The sequence below is a fragment of the Coregonus clupeaformis genome, chromosome 8, assembly GCF_020615455.1.
Source record: "Coregonus clupeaformis isolate EN_2021a chromosome 8, ASM2061545v1, whole genome shotgun sequence".
Lineage (NCBI taxonomy): Eukaryota > Metazoa > Chordata > Actinopteri > Salmoniformes > Salmonidae > Coregonus > Coregonus clupeaformis.
In genome coordinates, this window is record NC_059199.1 from 16,615,459 (window position 1) to 16,636,283 (window position 20,825).

Genomic DNA, 20,825 nt, shown 5'->3' on the forward strand with positions numbered 1-20,825 from the left:
GGTCCGCTGGGTTCATTACTGGCCGGATCGTTCTGTCACGAGTTACAAAGCCAGAACCCAGAAGCAGACCAGGACAAGGTAAGTTGAAACGAAGGTGAGTGTTTATTTACAAATTCAAGAGTGATGCTGAATAATCCAGGGAACCGAGCGGGCGGCGTTGATTAGTTGTTGGGGGTGCAGTGGTTGATCCAATCATGGCTCGGCAGCCGCCGACCACCAGGCAGAGGTTGGATGAAGGTTCCGGACGAGTGACTGCAGATGGAACAAAACGGAGGTAAGTAAACAACAACCCAACAAGGTGCAAAACAACAAAACTAACGCTAAACGCTCTAAGACTGATACTCTGATAAACCTACTGTTCATGGCTAACGATCCGGCAGGGAATGGATGTTAGGCCAGAGCCTAAGAAGGGTGATGATCAGGACCAGGTGTGCAGATTGCTGATGGGATGCAGGTGCGGAAATCAAGAGAGCTCCCCGGAGCGTTCCAGAACCCTCGGGAAACTGGAGATCCCGAGCAGAAAAAACTAGTCCACAGACAGGACCCGACTCAGACTGCCGGGATCGTTACACCCGCCTTATCTTAGCTCATTGGTCACCATAGCAGCACCCACCCGTAGTCTGCGCTCCAGCAGGCATATCTCACTGGTCATTCCCAAAGCCAACACCTCCTTTGGCCGCCATTCCTTCCAGTTCTCTGCTGCCAATGACTGAAACGAATTGCAAAAATCTCTGAAGCTGGACACTCTTATCTCCCCCACTAACTTTAAGCATCAGTTGTCAGAGCACTCACCGATCACTGCACATGTACACAGCCCATCTGAAATTAGCCCACCCAACTACCTCATCCCTATATTGTTATTTATTTTGCTCTTTTGCACCCCATTATCTCTATTTGCACATAATCTCTTGCACATCTAGCATTCCAGTGTTGATACTAATTGTAATTATTTTGCACTATAGCCTATTTATTGCCTTACCTCCATAACTTGCTACATTTGCACACACTGTATATATATTTTCTGTTGTATTTTATGACCTTATGTTTTTTTTACCCCATATGTAACTCTGTGTTGTTGTTTTTATCGCACTGCTTTGCTTTATCTTGGCCAGGTCGCAGTTGTAAATGAGAACTTGTTCTCAACTGGCTTACCTGGTTAATAAAGGTGAAATAAAAAAAATAAAAATTGGTGAGGAATTGTGTGTGTGTGTGTGTATCTGTGTGTGTGTAGACATCACTGTATATGTCAGTATTCTGATGACTAGATCTTGGTAAGTCAGACAGTTCAGACTGCATACTGTATGTTCAGAAAAGACAACTTATGATGTGGTCATGTTGTGATAAATGCTGATCAACATTATTTTACATTCTAAGGTGTGTGATAATATTTATTTTATGTGGTGTGTCTGTACAGAGAGACCTGTGGCTGTTCTGACCCTCCAACCCAACTGGCCTCAGATATTCAGTGGAGAGACTGTCACTCTCAGATGTAACATACAGGGAGGAGAAGAGATTGAGTATGCTTTTTATAGCAGTGGGAAGTTGGTCTACACGAATACAGAGCCTGAGTACAGAATCAGTCCTGCAAAGAATGGTCTATATACCTGTGAATGTCTTCAGAAAATCAATGGCTTAAAACACTCAGAGACAAGTAATGCTATACAATTGACCGTGTTAGGTAAGTCTGTTTTTATGGGATTGCAAGAGAAAGAGACAGAATAGTGAGGAAAACACAAAAGGGATGAGGTCAAATAGCAGACAGTGAGATCAATGATGGAACTAAACTTATTTTGATTTTGGGGTAAGGTACAATACCATGATAACAAAATGGGTAAACATTTTATACTAAAATGATTTAATTAAAGAACAAACATTTTAATTGTGTCATCTCCTTTATAACAGATAAACCCCAAGCTGTCCTGAGTGTCTCTCCTCAGTGGCTGAACCCTGGAGACTCAGTTATTCTGAGCTGTGGGGTTAAAGAGTCATCTACAGGCTGGAGGTTCTTCTGGTACCGAACTGTTCCCTACACAGCTGGGTTACCCTCCCTATTGGACAGGTCCTACTCTGTAGAGCCTCTATCTGGCTATGGGACTACTGAAGACTCCTACACTCTGATCCCTGCTGGTCCTAATCACACAGGAGGATATGTGTGTAGAGCTGGGAGAGGAGACCCAGTCTATGACACACTCTACAGTGAACCTCAGTTTCTCTGGTCAGGAGGTAACTAACTGCATTGAAACTGCATTTAACCACATTTAAGTCATCCTCATGTGTATATATAACTATGTTTGACTTTTCCTCTTTGTTTCAGACCTGCATCCTTCAGTGTCTCTCAGAATAAGACCCAACAGAACTCAACACTTTACATCAAAGTCTCTCTCACTGAGCTGTGAGGAGAAGGGGAACTCTACTGGATGGAGACTGAAGAGATACAGAGAGAGAGGAGTGGAGTCAAGGTGTGGCTCTAACTGGGGATCAATAGCAGGGTCCACATGTACCATCAGGTCCACACTTGAAAAGGACAGTGGAGTGTACTGGTGTGAGTCTGCATCAGGAGAGTACAGTAATGCTGTCAACATCACAGTGGCTGGTATGTCTATTGTACAACATTCACTAACCTTTTTTACATTTCAATGTATGATAATGATGTTCATTTCTGAAACTGAATGAATGTATCTCATATAAAATGCAAGCTCATAAGACGTTAATATATTGTGAGGGATTACTCCTGATTTACAGTTTTATTTATATATTATGTTACACAGCTGGTGCTGTGATCCTGGAAAACCCTGCCTATCCCATGACTGAGGGAGACTCTTTGACTCTGCTCTGTACAAATAGATATCAGGAAACAAACCCAAACCCCAAGGTTGATTTCTACAAAGATGGAGAACTCATCAGGAATGAGACCACAGGAGAGATGACCATCCCTGCAGTATCCAAGTCAGATGAAGGCTTCTATAAGTGTAAATCTAATGAAGGAGAATCACCAGAGAGCTGGGTGACTATGAGAGGTGAGAAGAGCAGTGTGTGTGTGTGTGTGTGTGTGTGTGTGTGTGTGTGTGTGTGTGTGTGTGTGTGTGTGTGTGTGTGTGTGTGTGTGTGTGTGTGTGTGTGTGTGTGTGTGTGTGTGTGTGTGTGTGTGTGTGTGTGTGTGTGTGTGTGTGTGTGTGTGTGTGTGTGTGTGTGTGTGTGTGTGTGTGTGTGTTTGTGTTGATGGTAAAACACATGTTTTGATAGTCCCTCCAGGTTCTATTGTCTCCATGTGTCTGCTGTCCAGGCTGCTCTGTGGTCTACTGGTGTTGTCTCCCTTTCTACTGGTGTCTATCATTCTGATGGTGAAATGCTGCAGGGCTCAAGGTGACCACTTTATTTCAGTGTGTATCTACAAGAAGCTTATCCAGCTTGATATTTTCCTTCTTTATGTCATGCTCTTGTATTACTGTTATCAAGTAATGTTGACTCAAATTGTTCATTTCAAATGTAAATAGACAAAGTGCCCAGTGGCAGCTATTTCTGTTAAATGTCTTCTACGGAAATGTTCTTCCCCCAGAAAAGGCAAACTAACATTTTCATTACTTCTGAAGGATTACATTTTAGTGTTGTGCAGTTGAACGAGCAGTTGAATCAGTTTAACTCTAATGCTACTCTCCATCCGTTATATTCCTATAGGCATGTGTTCAACAACCAAATCTCCTCAAGATGAGTTACGATCTGATGATATCATCGAACAGACCGAATCATCCGTGTGATCTTTACAGTATGAACTGTGAGCTGAATGACCATTTTTATGATTTTAAAGTTTTTGCCATTGCCCTGCCATTGACTTATGATAGCGTTTACTGAGTCAAATATCTTTGAATGAAATTGAACAAATACTAAATGCTATGATTTAGCAAGTTGACGTTTTCAGCTTTTGGGATCTTGTATGCTTTGTTATTGTTGATTGTTGTTAATATTCTTGAAATATTACACTTACCCCTCTTTGATTTCAGTTTGTTGATTGAAAAATAGTGTAGTGCCTGTTTTGTTTAAAAGTAGAATTTGTTGTATTTTTTTAATATGTTGTATTTTAGATAATGTCATGCTTTTTACATGCAGGTGCATATATGCTGTATGTGAATATTTTCTGGGACTAAATGTGGGTTTATACTTGGTTGGCCGACCTACTATAACAACTTTAACAGTTATGTTGGAACATGTATAGTTTGTTTTTAACTCAATTAATGCTTATTTTCATTTACATTTGTCATACTTTCCACTTCTATGTCTATATGTTTTTTATTAAATGTTATTTCTTCAGTAGTCGTTATAGGAGCCAGATGAGTGTTCCACTATTGAACTTGAATAAAGAGGGTGTGCATTGTCTTACATCAGATAGCACGACGATTCTGCCTGACGAGAGTCACATAGGAGTGACGCCACCTGACGTAAGACAATGGAGGTTGTGTTGCATTTTGTATTTTGTATTAATTCTCATTTGTCAAATGAAAAGTGATGATTCCCCACATCATTGTATTGCTTTGAAATATAATTTAATTTAAGGACATATTCCTTTTACTCTCTGTATTGCTGAGTTGAAACAATGCATTTACATCTTGAACATTCCTATACATTTCTTATTATGTAAAGCAACACTTTTTAACAAAATCTCTATACACCATATTGCTGTCAGTCTTCTTAAACCACTTTCAGATTGGACTTCTACTGATATGAACCCATACAGAAGTGGTCAATGTCTGTACTAATATGATGACATAGAGAGAGGAAGGAATAAGAGGGCAGACCCAGTAGACTGAGGGGTTATGTTGTTGCTATGTGACCAATGACCATATGAGTTTCTATATTGTGATCCACAAGGATGTGGAGTAGTTACAGGCCTGTCCTGAAGGGGGCGATAAGAAACCCCAGATGTTTACATTAGTATACCCACTGAAGGTGAAGTCTCTTAACTTCTTTCACCTGTAACATTTCTCTCCACATGTTTGTTTCTTCACACTTGTTGTACATGTGTCCCACACTCTACACTTTACAACATATTTTTAGAGGTAAATAGTTGACAAAAATTGATTCATTTATTCAACATGTAATGATGTGAAGCAAAATGAAACTATACACTTTAACCTGGAAACCCGGTTACCCAGTTCCAGCTTTGAAACTCCTCCAATCTCTGGTCAGTGGTAATAATCTATCTATCTATCTATCTATCTATCTATCTATCTATCTATCTATCTATCTATCTATCTATCTATCTATCTATCTATCTATCTATCTATCTATCCATCTATCCATCTATCCATCTATCCATCTATCCATCTATCCATCTATCCATCTATCCATCTATCCATCTATCCATCTATCCATCTATCCATCTATCCATCTATCCATCCATCTATCTATCTAATCTGTTAGGGAAAATAGGATTTTTGAATGGGACTGTATTGAAGTATTAGTTGGTCTACGCGAATACAGAGCCTGAGTACAGAATCAGTCCTGCAAAGGTCTATATACAGTGGGGGGGAAAAAGTATTTAGTCAGCCACCAATTGTGCAAGTTCTCCCACTTAAAAAGATGAGAGAGGCCTGCAATTTTCATCATAGGTACACGTCAACTATGACAGACACATTGAGAAAAAAAAATCCAGAAAATCACATTGTAGGATTTTTAATGAATTTATTTGCAAATTATGGTGGAAAATAAGTATTTGGTCACCTACAAACAAGCAAGATTTCTGGCTCTCACAGACCTGTAACTTCTTCTTTAAGAGGCTCCTCTGTCCTCCACTCATTACCTGTATTAATGGCACCTGTTTGAACTTGTTATCAGTATAAAAGACACCTGTCCACAACCTCAATGTTATGTGAATTATTTAACAAACTATTTCAGTTTCTCTGTGCGTCTCCCAAAAGGTTGTAAGTCTTTTGGGATTTAAGTAATGGCCAGAGTCCCGGTCTGCATAGTCAGAGATATTTATTCATTGAGAATTCTGCCATCACAATTTCAGAGTCCATCATTTATACTCATACGTCATACAAAAAAATCCCTCCCCTCTGTAGGCGGGCTGTAGTTTTCCACTCTAAAACTGCTCTACTGACCATCAGTTCACACACACACACACACACATATACACACATGCATACACACATACACACACACACACACACTCACACACACACACACACACACACACACACACACACACACACACACACATACCCTACTCCCTGCATTACTCAGTTATTGCCGTTCTCACAATATTCTGCACCATGTTTTCATAACAGTTTCTCCCCTCCCTAAATTGGGAGGCCTCTTTATCTTAGTTTCTCAGTTGTCTTTGTTGTCTGGCCTAACTCTTACTCACATTGCTAAATAGTGGCTCAATGCCATAGCCTTTACTGGTCCTACACTCACACATTTCTAACACATTATACACAGTTTCAGGGTGTAATAATTAGTCATTAATAATTAATCTATCACTCAAACAGTCACACTCCAAACTCCACTATGGCCAAGACCAAAGAGCTGTCAAAGGACACCAGAAACAAAATTGTAGACCTGCACCAGGCTGGGAAGACTGAATCTGCAATAGGTAAGCAGCTTGGTTTGAAGAAATCAACTGTGGGAGCAATTATTAGGAAATGGAAGACATACAAGACCACTGATAATCTCCCTCGATCTGGGGCTCCACGCAAGATCTCACCCCATGGGATCAAAATGATCACAAGAACGGTGAGCAAAAATCCCAGAACCACACGGGGGGACCTAGTGAATGACCTGCAGAGAGCTGGGACCAAAGTAACAAAGCCTACCATCAGTAACACACTACGCCGCCAGGGACTCAAATCCTGCAGTGCCAGACGTGTCCCCCCTGCTTAAGCCAGTACATGTCCAGGCCCGTCTGAAGTTTGCTAGAGTGCATTTGGATGATCCAGAAGAGGATTGGGAGAATGTCATATGGTCAGATGAAACCAAAATATAACTTTTTGGTAAAAACTCAACTCGTCGTGTTTGGAGGACAAAGAATGCTGAGTTGCATCCAAAGAACACCATACCTACTGTGAAGCATGGGGGTGGAAACATCATGCTTTGGGGCTGTTTTTCTGCAAAGGGACCAGGACCACTGATCCGTGTAAAGGAAAGAATGAATGGGGCCATGTATCGTGAGATTTTGAGTGAAAACCTCCTTCCATCAGCAAGGGCATTGAAGATGAAACGTGGCTGGGTCTTTCAGCATAACAATGATCCCAAACACACCACCCGGGCAACGAAGGAGTTGCTTCGTAAGAAGCATTTCAAGGTCCTGGAGTGGCCTAGCCAGTCTCCAGATCTAAACCCCATAGAAAATCTTTGGAGGGAGTTGAAAGTCCGTGTTGCCCAGCGACAGCCCCAAAACATCACTGCTCTAGAGGAGATCTGCATGGAGGAATGGGCCAAAATACCAGCAACAGTGTGTGAAAACCTTGTGAAGACTTACAGAAAACGTTTGACCTGTATCATTGCCAACAAAGTGTATATAACAAAGTATTGAGAAACTTTTGTTATTGACCAAATACTTATTTTCCACCATCATTTGAAAATAAATTCATAAAAAATCCTACAATGTGATTTTCTGGAGAAAAAAAATTATAATCTTTTTAAGTGGGAGAACTTTCACAATTGGTGGTTGACTAAATACTTTTTTTTTCCCCACTGTAAGTCATCCTCATGTGTATATATAACAAAAAGTTTGAGTCTTTCTCTTTGTATCAGACCTGCATCCTTCAGTGTCTCTCAGAATAAGACCAAACAGAACTCAACACTTTACATCCAAGTCTCTCTCACTAAGCTGTGAGGAGAAGGGGAACTCTACTGGATGGAGGCTGAAGAGATACAGAGAGAGAGGAGTGGAGTCAGGGTGTGGCTCTAACTGGGGATCAATGGCAGGGTCCACATGTACCATCAGGTCCACACTTGAAAAGGACAGTGGAGTGTACTGGTGTGAGTCTGCATCAGGAGAGTACAGTAATGCTGTCAACATCACAGTGGATGGTACGTTGTCACGTTCGTTTAATGACGGGACAGACCAAGGCGCAGCGTGATATACGTACATGTTTATTCAACCAATAAACACTCGACAAAACAATAAACGAAACGAAACGTGAAGTCCAAGGTAGCACACACAACATACCTTACAAGGAACAAGATCCCACAACCCACTAGTGCCAATTGGCTGCCTAAGTATGATCCCGAATCAGAGACAACGAGCTACAGCTGCCTCTGATTGGGAACCACATAGATCTACACATAATAAATCAAAACATAGAAAACACCACAAAGAATATACACACCCTGACTCAACATATAAGAGTCCCCTGAGTCAGGGGGTGACAGTACCCCCCCCCCCCCAAAGGTGCGGACTCCGACCGCACCAACCTGACATGACAGGGAAAGGTCCGGGTGGGCATTCCGCCTCGGAGAAGGATCCGTCTCCGGGCGTGACGACCACAATGTCTCCTCCCCCCCATTACGCCCCTGGTCCGGTCTGGACCTCAGCGCGCTGCTTACCCTCTCCTTCCTCCCACGATACACCAGACCCTGTCTGGACCCTGGTGTGAGAGACCCCGAACCTGGAGAGGGGCTGACGTCAGGCTCCGGACTGGAGCCGCTGACCGGAGCTGAACTGGGCACCGGTGGAGCGGACTACTCTGGCTCCGGAGTGGAGCAGCTGACCGGTGCCGGTGGAACGGGCACGGGCCGTGCCGGACTGGACAAACGCACCACTTGTCTGGTGCGAGGCGCAGGCACGGGCCGGACCGGACTAGGAACACGCAACACTGGCTTGGTGCGAGGGGCAGGAACGGGCCTGGCCGGACTGGCGACGCGCACCACTGGCTTGGTGCGAGGAGCAGGAACAGGCCGGGCCAGACTGGCGACGCGCACCACTGGCTTGGTGCGAGGAGCAGTAACAGGCAGGGCCGGACTGGCGATGCGCACCACTGGCTTGGTGCGAGGCGCAGGAACAGGCCGGGCCGGACTGGCGACGCGCACCACTAGCTTGGTGCGGGGAGCAGGAACAGGTCGGGCCGGACGGGGAACACGCACTACTAACTTAGTGCGGGGAGCAGGAACGGGTCGGGCCGGACTGGGAACACGCACTACTAACTTAGTCTATCTATCTATCTATCTATCTATCTATCTATCTATCTATCTATCTATCTATCTATCTATCTATCTATCTATCTATCTATCCATCTATCTATCTATCTATCTATCTGTCTATCTATCTAATATAATATGAATAGACTATAAACCGCGACTCTTTTTTCTCAGACTTTTTACATTCCTCTTGAATCTTTCTCTCTCAGTTTTTCTGTGTGTCTGTGAAGAGGTGTGATCTAAGCAGACTGTCATCATAGAGGAAGTAGAGGGGTTTGTCAGAAGGACTATAGTTCTAGAGAAAGTCACTTGTCTGTGGGGACAGAATGGAGAGCACCTTGCTCTGTTTGCTACTAGGTAAGTACTGAGTTAGTGTGTGTGTGTATGAACACTAATTACCTGATTTACTAAGCCCTTAAGGTAAGAAGGAATAAGACATTAATGGAAATGAAGACAGTTTCAAGCTTTATCTTTGTTTTTTTGTATCCCTTATTGAGAAAACATTAGAAAACGGCACTAAAAGGAAATTGCAGCAAAATATGGTGTAGATATGGAGTAAGACAGTTGCATCATGGTGAGAACCTAAGCTTATAGAGATGATGCCATGCAGACATGGTTAGTGTGGTGGTGTGCATTTAGCCAGGTCATACCTCAGGAACTAAAGACTGGTGTTAACTCAGTGGATGCAAAATGTGCTGTCAATGACAATGAATACAAAATGCAATATTTGTTGGATGTGTTGTAGTATCAAGTTTTGATTATTGTAAATGGTTGAGGGTTCCTTTGCTACAGTTATAGTAAACTGTGTTAAGAGATGAATGAGTGGTGTTTTGGTGTTTTTGGTCTCTGTACTCTCACTGTGTGCAGAACATGGGAAGTCAGTGGCCATTTATAGCTGCAGTCTGTAATTCAAACTACCTTAAAATGGCCACCCTGCCACTTGTTGTGGTATACGGCTGAGGGAAGGGGCTAAGGAAATTCATTCATCTACATTGTTTACAATAATTGTCATAAAATAAACATATATTTTGGGTTATGATGGAATAAGACTTGAATTGCTGTGATTCATTTAGTAGTGTAGAAATCTATGTAGAAAACGCAGATTGCATCTTTAAAATAAAGCACAGGATGGATTTTGTAAACAGTAACATGAATATGGAATGTTGTTATTTATTTCAAAACTAATATTGGAGCAATGTGACTTTCTTTGTTGTAGTGCTGAGTACACACATCTACTCTGGACACTCTGAAGATGATGATGGTAGATATTTGTACACTTGATCAAGCCTTCATCTCTTAATGCTTCATCATATTTCTTTGTGATGTTTAAAGCTGCTTTTGGATAGACATATGTTGTGTTTTGAGTGTCTCAAAATAACATTTGTAAAGCAATTTTATCATGCTGGTTTTATTTTGAGCAGGACAGGCAAAGGCTGATCTGACCATACACCCCAAATCCTCACAGATATTCAGTGGAGAGTCTGTTACTCTCAGATGTAACATAAAGAGAGGAGAAGTCACTGACTGGGAATACACATGGCACAAGGATGGTGTAGACTTACTCAGTAAGAAGCATGAATATGAGATCAGTGAGGTTAAGATGTCAGACAGTGGTGACTACTGGTGTCTCGGTACACATATTGATCAGAAGAAGGATTCTAAGTGGAGTAATCGAGTCAGACTGACGGTGACAGGTAAGTCATCTTATCTCTCATTCACATCAGTGCCTCCATGCCCATAACCACTTGACATTTGGCCCCATTTTAAGGATGCTATTTTGTCATTTAAAAAATGTCAGCCTACCATTGCTGTTCAGATTCCTCCATTAATTCTTCCACATTTCATTTGATAATTGAAGAAATATGGGGTAAGAGCATACTTTTAACTGATTGGTGCACTAATTGCATTTGTCTTCATTTAACTGTTTCCTCAGCTCTGCCTACAGCCTCAGTTAAGATAGTCACTACCCAGGAACCACTGTACTCCGGAGACACAGTCAAGCTGCAGTGTGACATATCAGACTACACAGACTGGACGTACCACTGGTTAATAAATAAAGAACGGCTTTCCAGTCACACCAGTAAAACCACCACCATCTTTCTCTCTGACCAGGCTGGTCAGTACCAGTGTGAGGGGAGAAGGACAAGACGGCCCCAGAAGTCATATCTCAGCTCATCTCTCCACATCAGCGTCACTGGTGAGCTAATTATTTATCTTCAATCACTATCTGGACATTCAAAAATCTGAGCCAATGAGGGTTCATCTAATTACATATATACAGTATACACTGTAAATTGAAACTGAATAGAGTGAACATACCCCTAAAATCAGCTTTTATCAAAACTTAACTGCAACAGCTAAATAATTAAAAATGGCCAAGCATGTATCCAGATGTTTTGATATTCTGCTATCTGTTTTCTTAGCTCTGCCTGAAACTACACTGACCGTAAATCCAAACCCTGCATACACTGGAGAGACAGTAACTCTGATGTGCTCAGTGGGGTCTGACAGTGACTGGAGCTATACATGGTACAAAGACAACACTAAGAAAGTAGTGACCTTGTCTGGCAGACACACTACAACAGGAGCCACCTTCACCATCAGTAGAGCTGCTGAGTCTGACCAGGGTCTCTACTGGTGTCAGGGAGAGATCCAGTCCAGATCCATATCATCAATCATCAGTGATCCTGTCACTATCACTGTGAAAGGTGAGTTACTTTGTTTTGTGTTTTTTATCATACAAATGGACACTATTTATATTGAGTAAATCATGTAGACATGATCCATGTACAGTTGAAGTCGAAACTTTACGTACACCTTCGCCAAATACATTTAAACTCAGTTTTTCACAATTCCTGACATTTAATCCTAGTAAAAATTCCCTGTCTTAGGTCAGTTAGGATCACCACTTTATTTTAAGAATGTGAAATGTCAGAATAATAGTAGAGAAAATTATTTATTTCAGATTTTATTACTTTCATCACATTCCCAGTGGGTCAGAAGTTTACATACACTCAATTAGTATTTGGTAGCATTGCCTTTAAATTCTTTAACTTGGGTCAAACGTTTTGGGTAGCCTTCCACAAGCTTCCCACTATAAGTTGGGTGAAGTTTGGCCCATTCCTCCTGACAGAGTTGGTGTAACGGAGTCCGGTTTGCAGGCCTCCTTGCTCGCACACGCTTTTTCAGTTCTGCCCACAAATGTTCTATAGGATTGAGGTCAGGGCTTTGTGATGGCCACTCCAATACATTTACATTTACATTTTAGTCATTTAGCAGACACTCTTATCCAGAGCGACTTACAGTTGGTGAGTGCATACATTTTCATACTGGCCCCCCGTGGGAAACTTGACTTCATTATCCTTAAGCCATTTTGCTACAACTTTGGAAGTATGCTTGGGGTCATTGTCCATTTGGAAGACCCATTTGCGACCAAGCTTTAACTTCCTGACTGATGTCTTGAGATGTTGCTTCAATATATCCACATATTTTTCCTTCCTCATGATGCCATCTATTTTGTGAAGTGCACCAGTCCCTCCTGCAGCAAAGCACCCCCACAGCATGATGCTGCCACCCCCATGCTTCAAGGTTGGGATGGTGTTCTTCGGCTTGCAAGAGCCCCGTTTTTCCTCCAAACATAACAATGGTCATTATGGCCAAACAGTTGTATTTTTGTTTCATCAGACCTGAGGACATTTCTCCAAAAAGTATTATCTTTGTCCCTATGTGCAGATGCAAACCGTAGTCTGGCTTTTTTATGGCGGTTTAGGAGCAGTGGCTTCTTCCTTGCTGAGCGGCCTTTCAGGTTATGTCGAAATTTTACTTGTTTTACTGTGGATATAGATACTTTTGTACCTGTTTCTTCCAGCATCTTCACAAGGTCCTTTGCTGTTATTCTGGGATTGATTTGCACTTTTCGCACCAAAGTACGTTAATCTCTAGGAGACCGAACGCGTCTCCTTCCTGAGCGGTATGACGGCAGCGTGGTCCTATGGTGTTTATACTATTGTTTGTACAGATGAACGTGGTACCTTCAGGCATTTGGAAATTGCTCCCAAGGATAAACCAGACTTGTGGAGGTCTACAATTTTTTTTCTGAGGGCTTGGCTGATTTCTTTTGATTTTCCCATGATGTCAAGCAACGAGGCACTGGGTTTGAAGGTAGGCCTTGAATTTCATCCACAGGTACACCTCAAATTGACTCAAATGATGTCAATTAGCCTACCTTTACATAATTTTCTCGAATTTTCCATGCTGTTTAAAGGCACAGTCAACTTAGTGTATGTAAACTTCTGACCCACTGGAATTGTGATACAGTGAATTATAAGTGAAATGATCTGTCTGTAAACAATTGTTGGAGAAAATACTTGTGTCATGCACAAAGTAGATGTCCTAACCGACTTGCCAAAACTATAGTTTGTTAACAAGAAATGTGTGTAGTGGTTGAAAAACGAGTTTTAATGACTCCAACCTAAGTGTATGTAAACTTCTGACTTCAACTGTATACATTTTTTTTTTTTTTCACCTTTATTTAACCAGGTAAGCCAGTTGAGAACAGGTTCTCATTTAGAACTGCGACCTGGCCAAGATAAAGCAAAGTAGTGCAATAAAAACAACACAGAGTTACATATGGGGTAAAAAAAACATAAAGTCAGAAATACAACAGAAAATATATATACAGTGTGTGCAAATGTAGCAAGTTATGGAGGTAAGGCAATAAATAGGCTATAGTGCAGAATAATTACAATAGTATTAACACTGGAATGCTAGATGTGCAAGAGATGATGTGCAAATAGAGATACTGGGGTGCAAAAGAGCAAAATAAATAACAATATAGGGATGAGGTAGTTGGGTGGGCTAATTTCAGATGGGCTGTGTACAGGTGCAGTGATCGGTAAGGTGCTCTGACAACTGATGCTTAAAGTTATTGAGGGGAGATAAGAGTCTCCAGCTTCAGAGATTTTTGCAATTCGTTCCAGTCATTGGCAGCAGAGAACTGGAAGGAATGGCGGCCAAAGGAGGTGTTGGCTTTGGGAATGACCAGTGAGATATACCTGCTGGAGCGCAGACTACGGGTGGGTGCTGCTATGGTGACCAATGAGCTAAGATAAGGCAGGGATTTGCCTAGCAGTGATTTATAGATGGCCTGGAGCCAGTGGGTTTGACGACGAACATGTAGTGAGGACCAGCCAACAAGAGCGTACAGGTCACAGTGGTGGGTAGTGTATGGGGCTTTGGAGACAAAACGCATGGCACTGTGATAGACTACATCCAATTTGCTGAGTAGAGTGTTGGAGGCTATTTTGTAAATGACATCGCCGAAGTCAAGGATCGGTAGGATAGTCAGTTTTACGAGGGCATGTTTGGCAGCATGAGTGAAGGAGGCTTTGTTGCGGAATAGGAAGCCGATTCTAGATTTAACTTTGGATTGGAGATTCTTTATGTGAGTCTGGAAGTTGAGTTTACAGTCTAACCAGACACCTAGATATTTGTAGTTGTCCACATACTCTAGGTCAGACCCGTCGAGAGTGGTGATTCTAGTCAGGTGGGCGGGTGCTAGCAGCGTTCGATTGAAAAGCATGCATTTAGTTTTACTAGTGTTTAAGAGCAGTTGAAGGCTACTGAAGGATTGTTGTATGGCATTGAAGCTCGTTTGGAGGTTTGTTAACACAGTGTCCAATGAAGGGCCAGATGTATACAAAATGGTGTCGTCTGCGTAGAGGTGGATCTGAGAGTCACCAGCAGCAAGAGCGACATCATTGATATACACAGAGAAAAGTGTCGGCCCAAGAATTGAACCCTGTGGCACCCCCATAGAGACTGCCATAGGTCCAGACAACAGGCCCTCCGATTTGACACACTGAACTCTATCTGAGAAGTAGTTGGTGAACCAGGCGAGGCAGTCATTTGAGAAACCAAGGCTATTTAGTCTGCCAATAAGAATGCGGTGGTTGACAGAGTCGAAAGCCTTGGCCAGGTCGATGAAGACGGCTGCACAGTACTGTCTATTATCAATCGTGGTTATAATATCGTTTAGGACCTTGAGCGTGGCTGAAGTGCACCCGTGACCAGCTCGGAAACCGGATTGCATAGCGGAGAAGGTACGGTGGTATTCGAAATGGTCGATGATCTGTTTGTTAACTTGGCTTTCGAATACTTTCGAAAGGCAGGGCAGGATGGATATAGGTCTGTAGCAGTTTGGATCTAGAGTGTCACCCCCTTTGAAGAGGGGGATGACCGCGGCAGCTTTCCAATCTCTGGGGATCTCAGACGTTATGAAAGAGAGGTTGAACAGACTAGTAATAGGGGTTGCGACAATTTCGGCGGCTAGTTTTAGAAAGAAAGGGTCCAGATTGTCTAGCCCAGCTGATTTGTAGGGGTCCAGATTTTGCAGCGCTTTCAAAACATCAGCTGTCTGAATTTGTGTGAAGGAGAAGCGGGGGGCATGGGCAAGTTGCAGCAGAGGGTGCAGAGTTGGTGGCCGGGTTAGTGGTAGCCAGATGGAAAGCATGGCCAGCTGTAGCAAAATGCTTGTTGAAATTCTCGATTATTGTAGATTTATCGGTGGTGATAGTGTTTCCTAGCCTCAGTGCAGTGGGCAGCTGGGAGGAAGTGCTCTTATTCTCCATGGACTTTACAGTGTCCCAAAACTTTTTGGAGTTAGTGCTACAGGATGCAAATTTCTGTTTGAAAAAGTTAGCCTTTGCTTTCCTGACTGCTTGTGTATATTGGTTCCTAACTTCCCTGAAAAGTTGCATATCGCGGGGGCTATTTGATGCTAATGCTGTACGCCACAGGATGTTTTTGTGCTGGTCAAGGGCAGTCAAGTCTGAGGAGAACCAGGGGCTATATCGGTTCTTAGTTCTGTATTTTTTGAATGGGGCATGTTTATTTAAGATTGAGAGGAAATTACTTTTAAGGAACAACCAGGCATCCTCTACTGACGGAATGAGATCTATATCCATCCAGGATACCTGGGCCAGGTCAATTAGGAAGGCCTCCTCGCTAAAGTGTTTTAGGGAGCGTTTGACAGTGATGAGGGGTGGTCGTTTGACCACGGACCCGTTACGGACGCAGGCAATAAGGCAGTGATCGCTGAGATCCTGGTTGAAGACAGCTGAGGTGTATTTAGAGGGTATGTTAGTCAGGATGATATCTATGAGGGTACCCATGTTTAAGGATTTAGGGTTGTACCTGGTAGGTTCGTTGATAATTTGCATGAGGTTGAGGGCATCTAGCTTGGATTGTAGGATGGCTGGGGTATTAAGCATATCCCAATTTAGGTCACCAAGCAGTACAAACTCAGAGGATAAATGGGGGGCAATCAATTCACATATGGTGTCCAGGGCACAGCTGGGGGCTGAGGGGGGTCTGTAGCAAGCGGCAACAGTGAGAGACTTATTTCTGGAAAGGTGGATTTTTAGAAGTAGAAGCTCAAACTGTTTGGGCACAGACCTGGATAGTATGATAGTGAAAGTCTTTTTTTAAATAACATTTTTAGGAAAAAAACAGAATCATATGTTCAATTCACACCAAATCAAGTCAACATACACCCATAGTGGACTTTTATAGTATGAAAACGTTCCAACAACAACTAAATCTTTGGATATTGCTAAGCATGTATCCAGATCTTTAAATTATGCTCTTTTCTCACAGCCCTGCCCAAAGCTATACTGACCATAAATCCAAACCCTGTGTACACTGGAGAGACAGTAACTCTGACGTGTTCAGTGGGGTATGACAATGCCTGGAGCTATACATGGTACAAAGACAACACTAAGAAAGTAGTGCCCCAGTCTGACAGACACACTACAACAGGAGCCACCTTCACCATCAGTAGACCTGCTGTGTCTGACCAGAGCCTCTACTGGTGTCAGGGAGAGATCCAGTCCAGATCCATATCATCAATCATCAGTGATCCTGTCAATATCACTGTGATTGGTGAGGAATTGTGTGTGTGTGTGTGTGTGTGTGTGTGTGTGTGTGTGTGTGTGTGTGTGTGTGTGTGTGTGTGTGTGTATCTGTGTGTGTGTAGACATCACTGTATATGTCAGTATTCTGATGACTAGATCTTGGTAAATCAGACAGTTCAGACTGCATACTGTATGTTCAAAAATGGCAACTTATGATATGGTCATATTGTGATAAATGCTGATCAACATTATTTTACATTCTAAGTTGTGTGATGGTATTTATTGTCTGTGGTGTGTCTATACAGAGAGACCTGTGGCTGTTCTGACCCTCCAACCCAACTGGCCTCAGATATTCAGTGGAGAGACTGTCACACTCAGATGTGACATACAGGGAGGAAAACGGATTGAGTATGCTTTTTATAACAGTGGGAAGTCGTTCTACTCGAAAACAGAGCCTGAGTACAGAATCAGTCCTGCAAAGAATGGTCTATATACCTGTGAAGGTCTTCAGAAAATCAATGGCTTAAAACACTCCGAGACAAGTAATGCTATACAATTGACCGTGTTAGGTAAGTCTGTTTTTATGGGATTGCAAGAGAAAGAGACAGAATAGTGAGAAAAATACAAAAGGGATGAGGTCAAATAGCAGACAGTGAGATCAATGATGGAACTAAACTTATTTTGATTTTGGTTTAAGGTACAATACCATGATTAAAAAAATGGGTAAACATTTTATACTAAAATTATTTAATTAAAGAACAAACATTTTAATTGTGACATCTCCTTTATAACAGATAAACCCCAAGCTGTCCTGAGTGTCTCTCCTCAGTGGCTGAACCCTGGAGACTCAGTTACTCTGAGCTGTGGGGTTAAAGAGTCATCTATAGGCTGGAGGTTCTTCTGGTACCGAACTGTTCCCTACAGAGCTGGGTTACCCTCCCTATTGGACAAGTCCTACTCTGTAGAGCCTCTATCTGGCAATGGGACTACTGAAGACTCCTACACTCTGATCCCTGCTGGTCCTAATCACACAGGAGGATATGTGTGTAGAGCTGGGAGAGGAGACCCAGTCTATGACACACTCTACAGTGAACCTCAGTTTCTCTGGTCAGGAGGTAACTAACTGCATTGAAACTGCATTTAACCACATTTAAGTCATCCTCATGTGTATATATCACTATAAGTTTGAGTCTTTCTCTTTGTATCAGACCTGCATCCTTCAGTGTCTCTCAGAATAAGACCCAACAGAACTCAACACTTTACATCAAAGTCTCTCTCACTAAGCTGTGAGGAGAAGGGGAACTCTACTGGATGGAGACTGAAGAGATACAGAGAGAGAGGAGTGGAGTCATGGTGTGGCTCTTACTGGGGATCAATAGCAGGGTCCACATGTACCATCAGGTTCACACTTGAAAAGGACAGTGGAGTGTACTGGTGTGAGTCTGGATCAGGAGAGTACAGTAATGCTGTCAATATCACAGTGGATGGTACGTTTATTGTACAACATTCACTAACCTTTTTTACATTTCAATGTATGATAATGATGTTCAATTCTGAAACTGAATGAATGTATCTCATATAAAATGCAAGCTCATAAGACATTAAAATATTGTGTGTGATTACTCCAGATTTACAGTATTATTTATATATTATGTTACACAGCTGGTGCTGTGATCCTGGAGAGCCCTGCCTATCCCATGACTGAGGGAGACTCTGTGACTCTGCGCTGTACAAATAGATATCAGGAAACAAACCCAATCCCCAAGGTTGATTTCTACAAAGATGGAGTACTCATCAGGAATGAGACCACAGGAGAGATGACCATCCCTGCAGTATCCAAGTCAGATGAAGGCTTCTATAAGTGTAAATCTACTGAAGGAGAATCACCAGAGAGCTGGGTGACAGTGAGAGGTGAGAAATCGGTTTTGATCACATTACCTTTTCATAATATCTGTGGTCATCAGTGATTTGTATTGTTAAAAAGCATACTGTAGGTTTGGAGTTGCAAGCTCAGGCTGGTCATCTGATCTCAAGTTAGATGTCAAATATATAATGTATCTACAGAATTGTTTCACTTTGTCCACTACTTTATTTATTTTCTATAACTACCTCAGAGTCTGATGCTGATTTGCTGTTCTCTCTCCAGGCGTAACTCCTGGACCCTCTACATCAGTCCTAGTAGTAGTGGTTGTGGGCCTGGTTGTTGCTGGTGTTCTAATGGCCATTCTCCTGGTACTGCTGTGTCGATATAAAAACGCCAAAGGTGAGACTTTTATCAATTCTCATTTAACTTGTTTAAGAGACAAATGTCTCATTTCAAAAGTTCAAAACAATAATGTCCTGATATAATTATATGCATTTTTCATTACAGGTTCCTGTTGTAACAGGATATTCTCGTGAGTACACCTGTCTTTCAACTACGTTCCTTTTCATACAGTAAAATATCATCTGTGTGTTTCATGAGTATCTCTCTCCATGTAGGCCCCCCCAGCCACACAGCACCAACCTGGACCCCAAACAGGACCAAGGATCTACCCAGAGCCAGGCTCCTGATGCTGGGTATACACGTCCGCAGCATGGTCAGTCTCTCAGCCCAGATCACTATCACTCTCCTCTCTCTGTAACTTCATCCAGTGACTTTTCACCATCCACTTTGTGTTAAACATGTTAATGTACTCTGTCCCTAGGCAATCTGAGGGATAACTAACCAATTAATCTTTCTCTCTCTTCTTTGACCAATTGGTGGCGCTAACATCTACGGTACAATCACTCCCTCAGACAATAATGACAATGGTACTGTTAATGTATGTTAAGCATGAATACAGTATAGAGTTGTTGTTGCTGTTGTTCTTCATGTGGTTAATAAGACTAGCATACTAAGACTAAGTAGAGATATTAGTGTATTACCTGTATGTTTCAGATGCTGCTGCTGCTACTGCTGGACCAAGTGATGTGATGTACGCCCAGATTCAACTCAAAAAGTTCGACAAGAAAAAGAAAAGTAATTCTTAACTGTCACATAAATTAATACAAAATGTAGCAGTGTTTTTTACTCATCAAATTTGATACAAACTTACAAATTCTCTCCTCCTCCTCCTCTTCCTTCCCCTCCTCCTCCTTAGAAAAGCCAGCTGTTCCAAAAGAAAATCCAGTCTATTCTGAGGTCAAGACAGGGAAGGCCACAGGTAAGACCCATTCTACAGGTCGGCAGTCAGTGAAATCTAAATGTACAATTTTGGAATTTCAATGAAGATGCAGAATATGCAATAAGCTATTTCCTTAATTTGTTGACTGGATATTTCCATTTTCAGCAGCAACTGGACATGCTGAGGTTGACCTTAAACAGAAGGCCAAAGCCAAGAAGAAGAAAGGTCAGACTAGAAATCCCTCCTTCCATATTCCCCCTATCATAACCTCACACCTCTTTGACCCCTTATTGACTAGCTGTATATTATTATGTATATAACTGTTCTATTATTCTGATGTTTATCCTCACCCCTTACAGAAACAGAAACCCCACCTGAGGCAGATTCGGTCTATTCTCAAGTGAAGCCAGTCACAGCCCCAGGTAAGACTAATAGCCATGTGCTATTGATACTTAATATGATACTAATATGGAACTATTTCTCTGAAGGATAATGTATGTATTTAAAGTATGTATTTTTGTTTGATTCTTAAGAGTTTGTTTGACTGCATGTCCTAAACAACTTTGTGTGGTGATATGTTGCAGGACCTTGAGGGGGGCAGGGATGGAGGAATGGAGGGATGGAGGGA

The 20,825-nt window shown here is 42.2% G+C and overlaps 1 protein-coding gene across 1 annotated transcript; it reads left to right on the top strand.

Annotated features, from left to right (window-relative positions):
* The first annotated feature begins 1,246 nt into the window (after positions 1 to 1,246).
* LOC121571196 (titin-like) lies at positions 1,247 to 20,821 on the top strand. The gene is made up of 24 exons (XM_045222227.1): positions 1,247 to 1,721; positions 1,880 to 2,223; positions 2,315 to 2,593; positions 2,769 to 3,017; positions 3,244 to 3,363; positions 3,676 to 3,749; positions 9,438 to 9,495; positions 10,355 to 10,399; positions 10,560 to 10,832; positions 11,072 to 11,335; positions 11,562 to 11,846; positions 16,795 to 17,079; positions 17,357 to 17,620; positions 17,846 to 18,166; positions 18,260 to 18,538; positions 18,714 to 18,962; positions 19,198 to 19,314; positions 19,423 to 19,447; positions 19,533 to 19,630; positions 19,972 to 20,052; positions 20,174 to 20,236; positions 20,363 to 20,422; positions 20,557 to 20,619; positions 20,782 to 20,821. Exons 1-24 carry the CDS (start codon positions 1,345 to 1,347, stop codon positions 20,787 to 20,789), a joined length of 4,281 nt encoding a protein of 1,426 aa, XP_045078162.1. The 5' UTR covers positions 1,247 to 1,344; the 3' UTR covers positions 20,790 to 20,821.
* Positions 20,822 to 20,825: the final 4 nt, after the last annotated feature.